Source organism: Lonchura striata, chromosome 1, assembly GCF_046129695.1.
Source record: "Lonchura striata isolate bLonStr1 chromosome 1, bLonStr1.mat, whole genome shotgun sequence".
Classification (NCBI taxonomy): domain Eukaryota; kingdom Metazoa; phylum Chordata; class Aves; order Passeriformes; family Estrildidae; genus Lonchura; species Lonchura striata.
Window position 1 is genome coordinate 146864969 of NC_134603.1, and position 19833 is coordinate 146884801.

Genomic DNA, 19833 nt, shown 5'->3' on the forward strand with positions numbered 1-19833 from the left:
TAAGGCTGAACACCCAGCCTGCCTTGCCAAACCTCAGCCTTTGTGGGCATCCTGGCTCCCCCACTGGCTTTCCAGGGCCACTGGCCCAAGGGGGAGGATTTTTCCTGGGTTTCATCCTCTGCTTTCCAGGCATCCCATCTGCAGTGGGGCTGGAGCCCAAGCTATCTCCTCCTTCTGCTTTGGTCTATTCCTCTCAATTAGTTTAGCACTTTGAGAAGGAAACTTGCCATAAAGAAGGGTCTTGAATGTCCCACATAAAAAAGAGGCTGGGGTGTTCTGCTGCTTGTCCTGTGCCTGCCCCATAGCCAGCTGGCTCTGGTCTCATCACGTCATCCCAGCCATGGTGGTTCCTGGCTCTTCTTGCTTTCTAATTACAAACAGGCAAAGAAAAATTTAATAGGAGTATATATTTAAACAAGTTTTTGCTGGTATTGTGACATTTTGCACCAGCTATGCTACAGGGAATATGAAGAGGTACCAATGCCAGGGATTTCTGAAAAATTAGAAAAGGGTTAAAGGAATTTGGAAAACCTACATTACATAGACAAAAAAAAATATTTGCAAAAAAATGCCAAGAAAAATACTATTATTTGCCATATGATGTCTATTATAAGAGAATAATGTCAATAGAAAATGAATAATGGAAAGAAACTATTTTCAAAAGGAGACAGAGTAAACAATATTAATTTCTTCAGGAAAAAATACCATGCTGTCCCAGCAGATAAAGTCACCCCACAGGAAATAGTGATGGAAAGAATAAGAGGGATGGGTTTTGGCATTTCACAGTTCACTATCTAAAGGCTACAGTGTGACAGGGAGACCTGTGTGATGGTTGCTGGGTTTCTGCCACTGGGAAAGGTATTTTGTGTTTCAGGCAGGCACATCTGATAATTTAGCAACATGAAAATGTATCAATGCATCCAGTGTTTAATGCTAGAAGAGCCCAGGCACCATTCTGCATCAAGAGTGATGAAATGGGGCTTAGCTGTAATATTTTGCTTGCCTGTATTGCTTTCATCAAGCTGTGGAAGCTGTTGCTGTAGCTTTAGTTATTGATGTCACCTTCCACAGTTCAGCTGCTGTGATGGTTTTTGCTGGGGGGGGGGGGTGGCACAAAGGACTGCACTCTTTGCATGAGTACAGAGGCCATGGAGGGAAATGTGGCAGGGCCCAGTGCAGGGAGAGCTCTCATTGATTTCCTCTCACAGGCTGCTGAATGCTGTGTGCAGCCCTGAGCCCCTGCAGGAACCTGTCCAGCTGCATCACATCACGGGCCTTGACATCCCAGTGTGGGGTGGGAGCGCTCGCAAAAGGCAAAGTGCTGCTCCTCCTCCCCTCCCACCTGCAGGCAGTCCTGCTGCCCACCCTCCTGTTAAGTTGCAACAATGAAAAGAGAAATATGAAAAAAAAAAATCCAAAACCTCTGCAAATGGCTTTGTGCTTTTCAAAATTATGTATGCTGGGGGAGAAAAAAGTGTTTAAAAGCGTGTTCAGCTTTAAAATGGAGGCTGGTGGTGGAGAGGTCGGAGTGCTGTGTTGAGCAGCAGGGGTGATGCCTCCCATGTGTCTGCCTTCTCTGGACCCCACTCCAGAGCCTCCCACCACCATCCAGGAGGAGAACTCCAGTGGCCAGGTGGAACTGGCCTCCAGTTCTTTGTTTGGAGGGTGAGACCCCTGTTGGAGTGCATTCCCACCAGTTTAAGGGAGGAAGAGCACATCTCCAGCTGAACTCCTCTGCAGGCTTCCCTGCCTATCAAGTCTTAGGGAATGCAGCCTGATGGCTTTTAAATGTGAAGGTCTCTCCTGTGGAGCTGCCAGAGGCACTCATTGCATACCTCAGGCTTCCATGGAGCAGCCTTGTGATGGCTGGGAACCAGCTGGGCTTGTCTCCACATGGGCAAATGTGACAGCCTCACACCCTGGTGAGGGCAGAACGTGGCCCTGCTGTCAAGCTGTATAACATTTTAAAAAAAGTGGGGATTTATTTTTTTTCCCCCCTCTCAAATAAACATTTCTCAGGCTTTCTGGTTTCAACTGAAAATAAAAGGGTTTGTTTTTGCTTTCCTCATCTGGCAGAACACTCTCTGACCAGCTCTAGAATTCACACTAAATTGACTAACACCAGAGTCTTGCTGAATTGGACCAAAACAAAAGTGGCTGCCATGAAGCACTACTTGGTGTGAATTTGAAGCACAAGGATAAACATAAAGGGCTCTTCAGTGACACCTATACTATATTTAAAGAGTTTCCTGTGCAAGCTTGCTGCTTTTAAGACTGCTTAAAAACACTAGAGACTCCAATTTTAAATACCAGTGTACCAGTCATATGTGGTGCTACGTGGAAATTTATTTTCAAGTTTGGTTGGAAATTGGGTGGTGAAAGCGATGTGTGATGTACAATAAGCCTGTAGTTTTTCAAATACGCAAAGAACTTGAAGTGGGGTTGATTCTGGGAGGAAATAGGCCAGAAGACTCTGTCAGCACAACCTGTGCACGGGCCACAGCAGAATCCTCAAGTGTTTGCTTTGGCTGTGGAGAATTGTCACAGCCTCTGGATCTACCCCCAGTTAACACTACCAGCTTTCAGCGAGGAGCATGTGGTGCTTCTCTCCACAATTACCTTCCATAAAACGTTTCCTTGCCTTGAGGAAGGTGCTTTTTCTTGCTTTCAAACCTCATGAATGAGGGGCAGCCTTTTAATTGCGTGTATTCTCCTTTTCTTTTATATTAACCCCAATGCCTTTAGTAATAACATGTACTTTTTAATAGCTGTGTTTTTATGGATTTTCTACTGTTGTGTGAGCCCTGTCTTTTCTGTGAGGGAAGATACCTGTGCTCTATCAATGCTGATGCAGGGCAAAAGGGGTGTGAGAGTAGCACAGGAAAAGTGTGAAGAGTCCCTTCACCCACCTGGTTATCTGACTTCCTTCCTAAGAGGACATTTCCTCTAAAACATGTATTAAAAATGGTTTCTTTATGTTTGAACTGTTTGAGGTGTCAGAGGAGGGCATAGTGGTGTTACAGAGGTAATGAGGGTAAGATCTGCTTTGACTTAGTGTTCCTGATTTTGTTGGATTTTTTTTGAACTACATTTGAGGGTGATAGTTTAAAGCAGACCAAAAAGGTTAAAAAGCTTACAGGGAAGTAATGAACAAGGGAGTGGAATAAGTATTTTGTAGACTTCTCTTACAAACTACCTATTGCATAGATACTTCTGGTTGTGGTGTATACTGCACATGATTGTCTGTATGCTTCTTTCAGCTCTGGTATACCTATGTTTTTTTCCTTTCTGATAAAAAGTAAGACATAATAATTACATTGTAATTTCTTATAATTAATTTATTTTTGAATGGACTTGAGATTTGGAGCACAACTATCTTTGTAGTCAGTAGGAAGGGAAATGTTGAATCTCACAAGCTGTGCTTGGTAGCAGAAAGAGTAAATTCAATCATCATGTTACTGTAAATATAGCTTTTAAGAATACACGTTTACTTATTTACAGACCTAGGCAGACATAAATTGAGCAATGCTGTTCAATTCCCAAGGTAAATACAATAAACATGTGAACAAAAAAGTTGTCTGAAAAGAGGGATAGAAATTTGAGAAAAGTGATATATGTGCAAATACAAGAGCATTGTCCTGCTGTAATGAAGTATTGTCATATACAGTGAAGGAATATATTGCTACCACTTTCCCAACAATCTTCTTTCCTAACTAGTCTAGAGACACATATGCAGCTGCCAACTTGATGAAATAAAAATTTGTAATGCTTTTGCATTGTTACTCCAAGCAAAAGCTTTTTACTTCTGTATGGGGAAGAGAGGGCAATAAGTTCTGAGCCACCATTTTAATAATTTTATTTTTCAGTTTAGAAAGCTGTAGATAAATTTTACAGTGTTGCTATCTAAAAAATGCAGACTTGTGCTTTTGAGTGTCACCGGTAAAGCAGTAGGGTGAACAGAACAAAGAAGATCAAAGAGAAGTGAGTTTATTTCAAAGACATCCATAAAAATAGTGGGGTTTTAAAATTTTATTAACAATGACCTGAATTAAGCTTAACTAATTTGGGTCCCAATCTTGAAAATAATTTCATGCATGTTTAACCTCAATCGTGTTTGTTGTCAGCTAATTACCTCTGTTTACAAACTAAGCGTAGAATGTTTGCAAAATGAGCACAATAGAAAAATTGATAAAAAACCACAGATATGCTAATGTGAAAAATCAGGCAGCCACACAAAGTATAAATATTATTTCACCTTTTAGCACTTGGAAATTCAAAATATGTTAATTCCATGTCTTTTCAGCTGCTGTTGAATTTGATGAAACTTCTTTTTTACCTGAAGGAATAAACTAAAAATAATCAAACAACACAATTGAAAGTTGATGGAAGAATACTGAACTTGCATGAACATTGTAGTAAATTATTGAGACCAAGTAAATTTTTGGCTTTAGATGAAATGTTGTTTGGTTTGGCAAGAGTTTTACTGCTACTTGGCTTATTATTGGCTATTTTAATATCTATTACGTTAAAGTATTGAAAATAATTGAAGTACCACCCAAAAAAAGATTAAGTATCACCATGACAATTAACTGCTATAAAGAATTCATAGCAATGTCTAGTAAATCACAACAATGTAATTTAAAATCCATGGCAGAAATCTTGAGCTGTGACTTCTATACTAATATTTAGTTAAATCAGGCTTACACAAATAAAATTTTAAAATTGTAGCACTAGATAACCCAGGTGAAAGGTAGGACCAAAGATGGTGATTCTCTTCCATGCATCACCCTCTTGCAAATGAAGAATGGATTTTTTTCTGGGGTGGGGTGTGTACTGTGTGTAAATGCTATAAAGCAAAACAGCAGCAGAAGAACAGAAACACTGCATGTTTTGCCTTTGAATGACTGATCTCTGTGGAAATTATCCATGTTAAAGTGCAGATGCAGGTATGGGGTGCATGTCAAGGTTGCTGCTCAGTGGTGCTGCTGGCACTGCCACACATCTTTGAGAAACCCATGCCTGGATTTGTATTTTTTCCAGATTCCTAACCTGCAAGTTAACTGTTTTCTATTGGTTTACTTGGTGGGCAAGATCTGTATTGATGAAAGGACCTTTCACCTGGAAGTGAGTTGGGGATGCTGTTTAGGTAGACTGTGGTGCAGGCTGTGTCACACATCAGGTAGTTCACAAAGACTTCTGAGCAGAGTCAGCTGAAGAGGTGAAAAGCTTTTACCTGAAAATTAAGCTTTTTCAACTGTGTATATGCTCATCTACTTTGTTTCCTTCTGGAACTGAAGAAACACAAATTTAAGTTCTCCCGAATTTGAAGTTGTTGTATTATTTCAGTACAGAATCCAGATGTAGCACAGTTTGAATAAATCAGGTTTGGGCTTGTCAGAAAAGAACTGAAAAACCTTGGTTAGCCTCAGCTCACTTTTGAGTCCATTAGTGTCAATCCAAATGATGTTAAGAGAGGTTTTGGTTGCTGTTGTAAGAATTCCCATGAGTTTTAATTCTGCTGAATTAATGTCTGGTGTGTGTGTGAGCTGAATCAAAGCAATCACCTGTTCTTGCTGCGTTGCCCCTTCTGTGATGGACTTGTCCCTTAGGTCACAGACCTTTCTCTGCCTCTGTTACCTCTCAAATGGGGAAAGCAAAGCCAACTCTTCCAGGACAAATAGAAGCAAATACATGATATGCAAAAATAATTTATTTGGTGTACAAATGGCAGTCTTGGAGTCTTGCTAGTGAAAGGAACAGAGAAAAGCCAAAGGGCAGAGAAGTCATTAGAGAAATTGTGTGTTGATTCCCTAGATCCTCTCAGCTCCTGTAGAAGTTAGGACTCCTCCAACATGACCTGAGCTCTGGGTTATTTGGTTTCAGTGCCCATGGTGTTCTTTATAATCTCATTTTCCAATAAGCATGGCATTTCTGACAGTGGGGGATTTTTTTCTGAGGATGATTTTAGAGGAGAAGATGCTGCAAAGTTTTTCCTGCTCTTCTCCTGACCTGGGCTCTAAACAGCACTGCAGGGAAGCAACTCTGATCCTCATTCACTTCGGCGTGCAACTCCTCCATGCTTGTGTCTGCACTTTTATTCCATGGTGCAACTCCCAAAAGCTGCAGCTGGGAGGGAGCAGCGCTGGCCAAATCCCACCAGTGATATCAGACACCCGTGGTGTGACTGGGAGCTGGTGTTTTCCTTGTTTTCCCCGTGCCCTCAGCAAAGGCAGCCGACCTGGGCACCCAGCAAGTTGACTGGGCTTCTGTTTGGGAAAGGTCGTGCTAACAATGGGCACTCTGGGGCTGTGCCTCATGTGACAGGCAGGGAGAAACCTGTGCTGGGTCACAAGGAGCCCTCACTTTTGGGCAATGAAGGCGGCTTTGTTTCCAAGCAGAAGCTGTTGTTTGTCCAGCCTGTGGCTCGGGGTTGCTCCTTGTGTGTGATGGAGGGAGCTTTGTGCTCCTGCCGGGCTGTTTGCATCCCCTGGCAGTCATGCCTTCAGTTACACATGGGCTGTGTAAGCCACAGACCATCCTTCCTGGCTGCAAAAACATCAAATTACACCTCCCCTTTGCTGAAGAGGGGCCATTGTGTTCTGAGCTGGCAAGTCACCCCGTTCAAATAAGCTTTAATTTCTCATAGGACCCTATTGTTACCCTGTGGTAAAAGCTGCTGTGGGAAATTTCCATGATAACAGTGCAAATTTATGCTCAATTCTTTCTGGCACTGCCTATGTGGCAAACGCCACCAGGAGCAGGGACTGTCCTGCTGTAGCTGTGTGACCATCTCCTGCTACGTGGTGCTCGGGCTCCTTTGGTCCTCCCTGGCCTGATGGTGGCATTATTTTGTGTCTGTGTGTGCTGGCCTTCGTCCCCCAGGTCACAGGCTGGGAGCATCAGGGCTGCACTGAAGGATGAGGAAAAAATTTTGTGTATTTGTTCAATACCCTGGCACAGAACAGGACCTGAACCCTGGGTAGTGCTGAGGGAGCAGAACCTGGTGCCTGTTCCAGGTGCCTGGTGCCATCCCAGCCATCCCTGCCACTGTGCCAGAGCCTGTCAGCTGGCACTGCCAGCCCCATGGCACAGCCTGTGCCCTAATCTGACCTGGAATCTGCTGTTCCACAGCCACTGCAGGCACGGGCAGTGCACTAAACTTCCACCTTCATCTCAATTCCCAGCAGAACAGCCACGTGGGCACACTCCAGCAGGCAGCAGAGGTGCGTGGCAGTGTTTGCCTGGCTCACTGGGAGGCCTTTGTGCGGGGCAAGACCTCGGTTGTCACTGTGGGGAAGGGGACCCACAGCTGCTCCCAGCTCTGTGCTTCAGGGGAAAAGTGAAATTGTAGTTTTGAACATCCATTGAAGCAATCTTAGCGCTTTAGGTGTATAAACACATGCACAGCATGCAGGCTTATTTTTAGATTTCAGTGTGCAGTGGTTGAATCTTTTCTCCCTGGGCTTCATTTTGACTCCATGGTCCTCTCTGTCTGCAAAAGTTGCTGGCAGGTGTGCAGTTCTTCACCATGGAAAATTGCATCATGTGTTCCCATTTTAACACTTTATTGCAGTGACTTGTAAGAAGAGTTAATGACTATCTGAAATACTTTTGCACCTTTTTTATGTTAGATTTTTTTAGTAGGTTACAATCTTATATTTTGATTTGTTTATTGTTATTAGATATTTGTCTGTCTAATAGATAAAGGGTCATTTTTATTGCATTGCGATGAAAAGGCAGAAATTGCATGGGCAAAATAACATTTCTGAGACAACTGTGAATCCATAAGCTTCTATTTTAGTCTTGCACAAGAATGGGGGAGGTCAAACAACTTCTGAAGTGACATGTAACTTCATGTTTCTGAAGCCATTGACTCAAGAAAGTTTATTTAAAGCATTTATTTTCATTACTCACACAAATGTCTTTCTACAGTAACTTCCCATTCTTTTTGATTCAGAGATGCAGAGAAAGGGAATGAAACCTTTATGTGGTTTCATCTATTGTTTCGTGGTAGATGTTAGTTGTGATACATTTTGGAAATGTTTTACCATTTTGTTTCTGAAGTGCAGGCTGGAAATCATGCTTCAGTGTCTCATAAATGCATACTCTCAATTTTAAACATTCTAGAAAAATCCTTTGTAATATTTTATAGCTTTCTTTTGCCTGCATAAAAACTTAAATGTTCCTGGCTGTAGCTTTGTTTCTGCTCTCTGGCATATTTTTGTTAAAATCTTAAATCCAGTGCAGCCTGGAAAATCACTCACTTTCTTACCAGGAAAACCCAGGACTGTGCTTTTAGGCTTCTGTCTTTATTTTACAAAATCAAACTCTTTTGAACTTGGTCATAGTTGTAGTTTTCATTTTACGTAGTTGTCCTCCCCCTCTGTGACTTGTGTTTTATGATTTCAAGTAAAATGTAAAAGAGATTGGCAAACAAAATTGAATGAAGCTATATATTCTAAAAATATTATAAATCCTCTTTTTTCATAGTTCTGCCCTCAGCAGCTCACAGTGTGGGCACTGGCACAGGCAGCCAGATGTAGAGATGCTTGAACTTGTGCTCCATGTGCAGGAATAGAGTACATTTGCATGGGGATGTGAAGGCTTGTGGATCTTCAGGAGGTGAAAAAGCCATGCCAGTGGATTGTGCAAAGCAACAAGGGAAGAATTATTTTCCATGTCAAAGTTGCATTCTTCTGCACTCCTTGCAGTGCTCCAAATGCCTGCTTGAGATAATGGTACCTTCCTCAGTGTTGCCTGCTCAAGCCCCAATATACATTCTAACTAAGAATTTAGTTTTCTAAATTTTTGTTTTAAGCAGGATGCTTTGCCTTCATCATACATGGGACTACCTCTTAGGGCTCAGCAGGAAGGACAGAGTTAATTGTATTTCACTACTTTTTTTCCTTCTTCTTTATGTTCCAATCTTCTGACAAGTCCCTTGGGTTATTTTCCCTCCAGAGTGGCCATTCTTCCTGTCCCACAGGTGTGCTTTCAGAGGTGCTGCCATGGATGGAGACTTTCTCTGTAGACTTCAAAGGGTCTTTTAGAAGCCAGTTAACCACTTGGTCTCTTTTACAACAGACTTAAAATCCTTTATGATTGGCTCAGCTGGTTTTTATTTTTGTTTTAGTGGGAGGAAACAAGGACACAGACAGGGTAAACATCTAGTGCTAGTAAAACCTGCAGATAATTCAACTTCCATTATTGTCCTATCAGTCTATGCACCCGGTAGAGGTGATTAAAGCATTAAAAACTCTCATTACATTAAAGTCTTTGATTGTCCTCCCAGCTTTGGTCATGCATGGAGAATGCAACCACCTCCATTTCATACTGATGAAGTCTTCACATCAGCCCGTGTTTTATGTATATGCAAATCCCTACAATCAAGCCAATTATAGATGAGCTGCACTTTCAAGATGCTTTGCGGGGTGACCTGTCACAGCCGCCACACGGAGAGCGGCTGAAGCTGTCATGTGCTTTAGTGACTGCGAGAGTCACATGGGAAATGTTGTTTTCTAATTGAAAACTCATTTCTCTGAATTAGAGCTGCAGTTCAAAAGATTTCTCGTGCTTACTGGTGCATGTGTCTCACCTTCACAAGTCTTTGTTTCGTGGATTAAATCGACTTCCTTCAGTTGATGGTTGCATAGGAAATATTTTTTCCTGGAATACCTATTTTTTAATTGAAAACTCAAAATAAGTAGGTCATATACAGCTTAGTGTTTAGAATGCTTATATATATATTTAAAAATGCACTAAATAATTTAGTTGTGAGGTAAGATGAAACACAAGATGTCAGGGGAAAAAAATCTCGTTACCTGCAGTGTCATCTGTGGAAGCTTTGAATTGCTTGTCTTTTAAATTACTATCTTGCAGCTTCAAGAATATGTTCATACATAGAATGAAAATACCTGCTAGTTTAGATTGCAGATAAAGTGTGTGATTAATACATGCTTTAATTTATATTCTCCTTCATTTGCCAGAGATACCCATGCTAGTGCTTTGCATACATAAATAAAAATCACACAAATGGAGCAGGAATTCCTGTGCCCAACTCGTATGATTTGTCTACTTGCTTAATGAAACAACTGGGTCCAAAATGACATGTATAGCATATGTCCCTTCAACACTCCATTTGGAAGAGTGAAAGTTTGAATTACATAATCTCCAAGGAGAAGGGAGAAGTTATTTGCTCATGGAGAAAACTTGGAGAAAACAGACTGCTGTTTATTCCTGCTCCTTAAACTGTGTCCTGGCAGTTTGACATCAGTGTTCACAGAGCCACCTGACTTTCTTTTCACCACTGACCTCACACATGCTGACTGATAAGGAGAGATGATGAAAGAGGGTTGAGGTGACCATGTTCTTTTGCACTCCAGACAGTACCTGAGATGCAATTAGCAGTGATTCAGCTGGGATCTGCTGGGGGCTGCAGGCTTCTTGAAGAGACGGGCTGGTCTCTTCAACTGGCTGGGCAGTTGATCTTTATCCATTTTAAGGAGAATATGAGCCAGTGCTGACAGCAGCTTCTGCACTGTGCCCATGGCTGGAAGCAGATTTGGTAGAGCAGAGAAGCCAGGAGATCTGAGAACTCCACCACAAGAGCTGTAGTGCCTTGCTGGAACCATTAATCTCAGCAGCACAGCCTATCTGTTCTGCATCGCCCACCACCTGTGGATGGATAACTAGGGGGAAAACCCAGCAAAAGTTGGGTATAATGTTCCTCTGTCCTTCACAAAGCCTCCTGGTTTCTAAAGTGAGAGGTACTAAGTTTTTATGTCTGGTCCAACATGTGTCTGGACCTTTTTCTGTAGATCCCTTTTTGCAGCTAATCTTACTGTTGCCCTGTAGAGTGTGCTGGAGCAGTCAGTTCCATATGGGAGTGATGTGCCAGGTAGAAAAGGACTGCTTTATTCAATTTATTCTAAATCTGCTGCTCAATAGTTATCTTGGGGTATCTATTTCTCCTATTTTATTAAAAGAGAAACCATTGTATTGCCGTGTATGTGCTATTTATGATTATATGGAAATCTATTCTGTCTCCTGGAGGGAACACGTTTTCATAGACTTTCAATATACAGAAGTGTTTCAACAGATCTGTTCACCCTCCCTGTCTGCATAATAAATCCTCTTTAAGGTGAGGTGACTCTCACTAAGTGCACTGGAGGATGGGGCTCACTATGAATTTAAATGATGATGTAGGTTTGAGGTTCTCCAATCTCTACTAATGATTGCTGCCTTTGGCCTCTGGTTATTTTCAATTATATTTCACAGGCTTAATCCCAATAATTCACACATTCTTTATCTTCTTGAATTGCAGTAGGTATGTTATTGCATAAAAGAGATTACTAAAGATGATATTTCCTATTGTTTTAATATTTTGTTGTCTGAATGTGTTGTTTGCCACATCTCAGTATTTAACATTACTCTCTATGGAGGAGATAATAGAATGCAACCTCTTGGGACAGGTTCTTTCTTCTTTCCTTCAGAGAAGATGTGAATATCACAAACGTATTTGTTCCTCTCGCTTTTCCTGGACAAAAACATGAGTGAGCTGGTAATGATATGCAACTAACCTTTCCAGGACTACAGAAAAGCATTGTCAGATATTAATCAAAATGATCATGTAGCTCATAAAGATAATCAGGGAGCTGGAGGAACTGTCACCTTTGTACTTAAAAGAGATGTATAATCTCAGCCCAGCCAAAGTGAACAGGTGTTTTTCAACTGCCTTTTTTACACATACAGAATAAGCTGTTTGTGTAGCCTGGTGACATATGAAAGCAAGAAAAAGAGAATGCAGAATCTATATAACCATCATAAGGGAAAAAAAAAAAACCCATCACGTTCTTAAAGATTTTCTACTTTTTTTAAAGGGTAGTTTGATATTAACCTGGAGATCTGCATTCAGTTCTCACTGCTGCCATGGATAGCCTACTGACTTCTGGCAAGTCACGCTTATTTTATTTCCTCATGTATAAAGTAAGTAAAACAAAAGGATATGGTGCCATGATGCTGTTGGCAGTTACTCTCTTTATTACATAGAAACATTTGCACTGAGCTGTTGATGCTGTTTTATACAGAATAGCAATGCAAATGATCCTGCACAATCCTGGCCTCAGTCTGAAGGGGACAGGGGCTACTGCATATTTTATATGAATGATATGTGAGTAGATGGGTGTGGTGTATGGAACCTGTAATTTCCATGGCTTTTGCAATATTGGTATGTGGTATGTGAGTTGAGAAACCATTTTATCTAAGCTGCATCCCCATGCCAAATAGCAGGACCCATACATACATGCAGATAGGAAACAGGTAGTTGCTTTAGGAAGGCAAAATTTCAGATGTTGTTGCTTTGTAAAATTATCCTTCTCTAGTATTCCTTTCTGAAATGAATATATATCTATAATTACTTGTAGTGTAGTTCTCTTCTTTAAGGAATAATTTATTTTGGTTTTTATTTTTTTTTCTGATTTTCCCTTTTCTTTCTTTAGAACACCAAAAAGGAAGATGTATGTAAAGCAGTGGCTTGCTATCAACCTGCCTAAGGTTGGGTGCCAGAGAATGGGAGTCTGGGGATAAATCACCTTCTTTTATTTTCTTCTTATGAGATAAAGTTGTGATGAGTAATATGTCAAAGCCTTCTGCACCAGTGACCAAGGATTTCTTAGATGGGTTTGTGAAATATGTGGAAATGTGTCTGTTCACTATTCAGTGTTTCAATTACTTTCTTTTATGTTTAGTAAATGTATCCATCTTAAATGCTGAATGTAATGAGAACAAAACACTTCTGTTGTTAGTTATTGCAGGAGGGGAGTTAGAGCATTTCCCATGTGTCATGCTGTGGTAAAACTCAGAGTGTAAATCTCAGTATTCACTCTGGAACTGCAACTAGAATGCAGTAGTAATTTCTGGTTTTTTAGAAAGAATAACATAAAATTGTATAGAGAGATTTACACAGGAGAACTCATTCACATCACAAAATTAAGTCACATTTTCCAAGCACGTTAGCATTTATTTTTGTGAGAGCAAATTACAGATGCAAGTAAGTATACAACAGTACTCAGAAAGCTGAGCTTTCAGCAGCTTTTTTTTTTTTTTTTTTTGAGTCCATATTGGAATTGCTGCTTGCAAGAAACAGAGACAGTGGCTGAAAGAGGAGGAAGTGTAATACTAAATTAGGTTTGTATAAATGAGAACACAGGCAGCCTGCATGTTGTCCAATGAAACACTGCTTTGCAACCTTGAATTTTCCTGTAATAGAGGAAAAGTGTCATTTGCTGAGGTTCACAGATCTGCAATCCATCTTCTTCACTCTTCTGAACTCTCTACCCATGCAGCTCTTTTTTTCTTAGCCACAACCAAAGACTTCATCTTGTGTCTAGATCCTTGTATCCTGAGAAAGCAGCAGTGGCTGAGTTGTGCTCTTAATGTCTTTCAGGGACCTTGTTGATGTCTAAAACTTCATGGTGAGGGGAAGAGGAGGAGCAGGCACTTATGTCTTCTGTGTGGTGACAGTGACAGGACTTCAAAGGAATGGCCTGAAGTTGTGTCAGGGGAGGTTTAGGTTGGATATTAGGAAACCAGATGGTGGTTGTTCCCAGCAGCAGCCTGACAGAGCTCAAGAAGTGTTTGGACTATGCTCTCAGGCACAGGGTGTGACTCCTAGGATGTCCTGTTCCAGGCTGTGTGTTGGAATTCATGATCCGTTTGGGTCCTTTCCCATTTAGGATACTCTGTGATTCTGTGGTTGCCTCTCTCAGCAGGACCTAGGGTACAGCAGGAGTAGGCTGAAGGTTCAGCCTGTAGCTGAAAGAGAACAGATTGAGGATAAAAGGAGGATCTGTAGGTAGTCCAGGTGCCATTTGGGTGCCAAGGTTATATCTGGGTTCTCCATGTCCCTCTTCCCTCCCTGTTCTAAAACAAAAAGTAATTTTGTTCAATTTTTGAGTTTGCTATGGATCTCTATTTTAGGCTTGCTCAATGTCTTGACAAATGTACCGGAGACTTCCCATTATTGTTTTACTTATTTCCAGTTATTATGAGTAATATATTAATTGATTATGTATTCATATACTTATTTCTTATTTAAAATGAATATATAATGAATATATATTCTATGATTCTGTTATGTTCCACTAATTTCAGATAGCCAGTGCAGCCCATAGCTTTGCAGTGGCCTGCATCCCAACTTTTTACAGCATCTGTTAGTCCTTTGCTAGTGGGGTAGCCAGATAAGTATCTTATTTGCCTGAGAACCTCTCTAGAATTTACCAATGAGATTTGCTGGAGACTGTGTAAACACTCTTGGTGGGAGCAATACCTGCTGAATCCATTGCTGAAGATCCACCAGGGTGTTAGCAATGCTCTGCATTCACTGTGTGAGGAGAGAGAACTGCCAGGGCTCCTGCTTTGGGAGGGAGGTGAAGGGCAGAAAGTGCCCCAAGGCACTCAGGTTACTGAGGTGCAGCTTCCTGTGGAAACCTCGTGGTTGAAAGCAGTGTCTGCCTGCAGGTTTGGTTGTGGAAATCCTCTGTAAACCATAGTAATAACATCTCTAGGACCCATGGAGGCTCCATCTGTGACTTGCCAAACTCTTAAATGAAAGCCAGCAGTGCCATTTTCTGTAGGACAAAGAGATAAGGTCAAAAAGAGAGGACTCTGTGAAGTTGTGGGTGGTATAGTCCTGAAAAAAGTGCCTTGAATTGACCTTATGGGAAAGAGAATTCACAAAATGACAATGTTTTGAAGGAGAAAAGGCAGTAGTGAGCTTCAGACAAATCTGTTATCTTTGGCGAGCGAAATTGCTGCACTGAATTTCAGGGATGCACATGTGGGTTTTACATACGTAAGTCAAGGCCTGTGCCCCACTCTGTAATCTTCAGTTGTAGTGTTAAATACTTTGGTTGTGTTAGGGCAGTGATTTCCCTTGAAAAATCAAGGATACTTTGTGTACCCCCTTCTGATCATGCATAGCAGGAATCCTGAACATCTTACATCTTTTCCTGGCTGGTGTCCTCCTGGCCTCCTATGAAAGAAATTAAATAAGCCACCTGATATGCTGTGAGAAAGGAAAGAGAAAAGCACTGCTGCAGCACATCTGATATTCCCTACATGTGCAAGCAGAAGGGAACCATGGCCCTGGTGTACCTGGACAAAACATGGCTTGTCTTTCTCTGAGGCCATGGCAAAGGTCATTCATCTGTCACATGGAAAAACAGTTGTGATTGCTCTCCAATGACTTAATGGATATGGTAAAAATGAATTCAGTCACCTTTTCGATTAGGTGACCACAAGACAAATAAGCTGAGCTGCTTTTTTTCCCTGTAATTTCTTCATACATATGTATGCAGAATGTAACTTCTGAAATAAACCATTATGCAGTGCCTGACTTTGCAAAAACTTGTGATTTTTAAAGGGGCTATTTGGCATACAGCTTGCAGAGGTTAAAGAGTAAAAATGTATATACACAGCCTGGTGTATACAACTCAGGGCAAGTGTTTTTTCATGGTGGAGGTATAAATGCTTGTTATTACACATTATTGATATTCCAGTTGTATTTAGAAGCTACAGAGAAAAGTGCTGTTCCAGCACTGTGTCCTAATATGCTCTGATAGTGCACCTGAAACTACAGAACAGGTCAGCGCTACACAATGATGGTTTCTGGGTCAGAACTAGTCAGTTTTGTAAATTAATGTAATTTAAAAGAAAGGCATTTCAGTTTTTGTTCTTAAGAGCTGTTAGCCTTACATAAGCCCTTTCAGCAAATGGGAACTTACCCTAATAAAAAAACTGTAGTCAATATATATTTTTTAAAATTTTTTACTTACATCTTAGTTGTCCATGTTCCTTCCCTTAGTCATCTGTTAGAACAGTGGCTCACTGGTAAGCAAAGATACTTGCAGAGCTACTCCTGAATTTGCCCACATGTTTAAGAGCAAGGGCCAGTCTTGCCTGGACATACCTGTAGAGTTCCTATAATCATAAGCCAAGTTACAGCTTTAGTATGCTCTGGTATTTTGAGCCCGTGCAGAATTTATGAGTCTAAAGAGTTAGTGGTTGTATGTTGTTATCATAATTTTGTACAAAAGAAGTTTCAGATACCTTTACATAAGGCATGTGCCTAAATATCAGTGCAAATTCAGGTTGAAAAAGGAAGGACTTTATTCCTCCAGGTTACTGAGATGGTACTGATTTCACTTTGGTGCTCATTGATATAACATTGGCATTTGATTTGTTAAGTAATCCTGTACTCATGCAGAACTCTATTCAACTGAATAGGAGTTAGCCATGTCTAAAGAAATCAGCAAATATTTTGGGTGTAGAGGCTTGACTACATTGCTTTTTTGATTTAAAAGGAAGCTATCCTGAGATTGTTTCTTCCAGCTTCCTAAACAAAAAGTAAATTGAAGTAAATTGATAGTCACTGGGGGGAAGATGTGCTATTGGTGAGATTTGGACTGCTACATTTCTCTCTCTTTATTTTTAGCTCTTGATTCTCTCTAGTTTCAGTCACTTCTATTTTTATTTTATATGTGTGTATATATATATATATATATATATATATATATATATATATATATATATACACAGTTTCAAAGACATAAAGAAAAGGAAACTGCACGTGTATATCGGATTTAAAATCACAAGCCACTAAGGTATTTAGAAATATTTGTCCAGTAGCTACTACCTTAACCACTTTTTAGAGAGAAGTTGTAGGGAAGGGGGTAGTAAGAGTGTGGTGCATTTAATGTTATTTTTTTTTTTTTTTTTAAAGATTTGGAACAGATTCCTAACAAGAAACAAGTGGAAAGGGGGTTCTTTCTTATGTTAGCTAAAGCCTTCTTTCTAACTTGAAGGAAGCAAAAATACGTCTTTGTCTTCATAATCCCTTCAACCCTGTTACTCTCCTGGGTTTAATATTCTCAAATGAGATAGGCTTAGACTGATGTGGACATTCAAACCTTTCTGCATCAATCCAGAGAGCATTCTGGGGCAGCATAATTTTGATTGGGAAGATCCAGAGAAGTTGTGCTATCCTGGAAAAAATGTGGTATTTACATCAGTAAGTAACTAGGCAGCCAAATAAAAAAAAAAGAGGGGAAATACAAAGTAGAAAAAAATCCAACAGAAAAACTCAGTCCTAAAGATGACACAATGATTAATGGTACTGAAATTGCAAGCATTATAAGGAAAGCTTTTAGCAATATAGAAATAAATTATGCATATAATATTTTCTTTGTTTGGATGTATGAAGTACTCCAAACATGTTCACTGTGCATTATATGGGTTTTTATTGCCTTTTAAACCTGTGACCTTGGACCACCTTACTATAAAAGCAAATCTGTTGAGTTTCCTCAGTTTAACAGAGCTAATCTCTAAGTTTGGGAGCTGATAAGAGGTTGTAAAACTGGCTCTGGGATAAAGGTGTGTATTCAGTTTTCAAGATGGAAACAGTTGGGTTAGAAGAGAGATGTGAACGTGGGTGTCAGTAGTTGGGCAGCGCTGCACAGGACTGGCAGCTGGGAGCTGTGGACTGGGAGCACTGGGAAACCCCAGGCTGGAGCATGATCCAAGTGTTTCTCCCTTCACTACTCACTGCCTTGCCTTACCCACAGGGGAACTGGCCTGTGACTGTGGTACAGTGGGTGAGAATGATGAACAGCGTGGAAAAAAACTGCATCTAAAAAGTCTTGAAAATCTGGAATTAATTATCTTGTGAGGAGGAACTGATAAAAGTGTCAAATAATGAATGCTGCAGAGAAGGTGTGTCATGAACTTTTCATGGCAGAGGGTAGGGGGATATTTAAATAACTTAAAACTTGGCAAATTTACACTGAGTTTAATTACATTGTGGAATTAGTTCTTCATTGAAACTCACTGGAGCCAAGACTTCAGCAAGATTCAAAACAGGGTTCCAGTTTTCCTCTGAGCTGTGGCAGTGGTTTTTGCAATGTCGTGCTCTGAGGTTTAGTTAAATCTCTATTAGCTTTTGATATAATGACACAGTGAGGAGAAAGAGAAGATTATTGACATTTTCTCTTTGAAACGTTTTGCCTTACTATGTCCTCTAAGTAACTGTATGGGCTGGGAGACAGGAAAGAGCATTGGAAGGGATCCAGTGTGACCATTCCTCCGTTTTTGAGACTGGATGGGATCCAGTGTGATCATTCCTGTGTTCCTTACACTTTTCTGTCCATGAAAATTAATGTCTTCAGACATCCAAAGCGTGGCATTGTTAGAGAAGTGGCAGAAGCCTTAGTTGCCTTCAGGAAGACACAAAGATGATGCATCTTTCCATCTTAAATGTACAGGTTTTGAGATACCACTCACTCTTTTAATTCTATAACTATGGTGAGGATCACCTTTTAGTTAAATAAAGCTTCTGATTATGCTGTCCTTGTTTGAATTATAAAAATGAAGATTGCAGTGGAAAACTGAGATGTTCAGATGGTGAAGTCAGTTTTGCAGTGCTAAGTAGGAAGTCATACAGTAGCGATTACATCAAATGGAAATGTTGAGGAATTCCTGTGGGCCAGACAGTGAAATTTCCAAATTGTGTGCAGAGAGGAGCAGTTGCAAGGTCTGGTGTCAACCTTATTGTAAATTTAGCTGATCCAGGAGCATGTTAGGATAAGCAGTACATGAGATTGCAGATAATTAATAAATGTAAATATAAAAAAAAACTTATAAACCTTGTGAACATTAACAGCAAGGGGGTGATTGGAAACCTTTGCAATGCAGCTTCAGGGTCTGCAAGTCTGAGTGAGGCTGGTCAGTGCTCAGGTAGTGTGTGGACACCAAGATGTGGACACCTGTGAAGCAGAGCTGGGCAGCTGATTATTTGCAAGGCAGATAAGAATGAAGATCACTTGAAAATGAGATTGTGGCACAGACTTGCATCATCAGTGTCCATTGGAAAGAGAGAAATGAGGAAAATACCAAGTCTGGGTAAAAAATGAGCAGAAGAAAACTGAGGCATGGTTTGTGCCTGGTGTTTCAGGTTTATCAAGTTACTTCTAAAGCATCACCTGGTCCAGCAGCTGCTCTGAATGATGTATTGCTCTACCTATTTGCAGTCAGAGGTTTGTTCAGATGTGTGGAGCTGCTTGTGTAGGACAGCGAGCAATGGTGGCCTTCAGCAGATACTTCATCTGTGCTTCTGTCAGGTTTAAGTGGACGGGTGTCCACCCACGTGGGGCACTCAAGTCAGCAGCAACTCTTGCCTGAGGACACAACTGCAGGACTGAGGATCTTGAATGGCAGTACAAGACAAAGGCTGAGAGCTGATGTGTGATGCTGGTCACATGCATTTCTGTCCAAAGCAATCTAGGTGGATGTGCTATCTGAATTATGCTGAAAATTCGGTGTTTTGTGTATATTTGTGTAAATCCCACCTTCATTCTTGATTTCTTAGTTTCTTAAAAGATGGCTATCTTCCCAGGCTCTACTACTCCTATTTCCCAGCTAGGACTTAATAACATATTATTAAATCAAGTCTCTTGTTGGTTTTCTGCATGTTAAGTAATCTTTATTGGCACTTCTAAAGTACAGCTGTATTATAAATATAAAAGCAAATGGAGTGCTGGGTTTTTGTAAGGTTTTGGTGTTCCTTTGGTCCTCAGGCTGACATGTTTGCCAATTTACCTATGGATCCAGAAAATAAAAAGCCACAAGGGAAATTCCTGCAAACCAGTGAATTAACAAACATTTGCAATAATAATTAGCTACTTTCCACCATGTGACAATTGGAGAAGAAGAACAGAAGAGTATATTTTGATCTATTGATACAAACATGCATTCATGGGCTTTCTCAAAAACTTCCAAACC

General features: G+C 40.6%; 1 protein-coding gene across 5 annotated transcripts in view; it reads left to right on the forward strand.

Moving 5' to 3' along the window:
- Nucleotides 1-19833, forward strand: part of DIP2C (disco interacting protein 2 homolog C) — a 307518-nt gene that overhangs the window by 132426 nt on the left and 155259 nt on the right. Inside the window, exon 1 of one of the 5 annotated variants that reach the window (XM_077789101.1) lies at nt 11917-11950. The exons of the other annotated variants lie outside the window; for them this stretch is intronic. Coding sequence (XP_077645227.1) covers nt 11929-11950 — 22 coding nt within the window. The 5' untranslated portion in view covers nt 11917-11928. Of the gene's footprint in view, nt 1-11916; nt 11951-19833 lie in introns of those variants that run through there. 5 annotated transcript variants of the gene reach the window in all.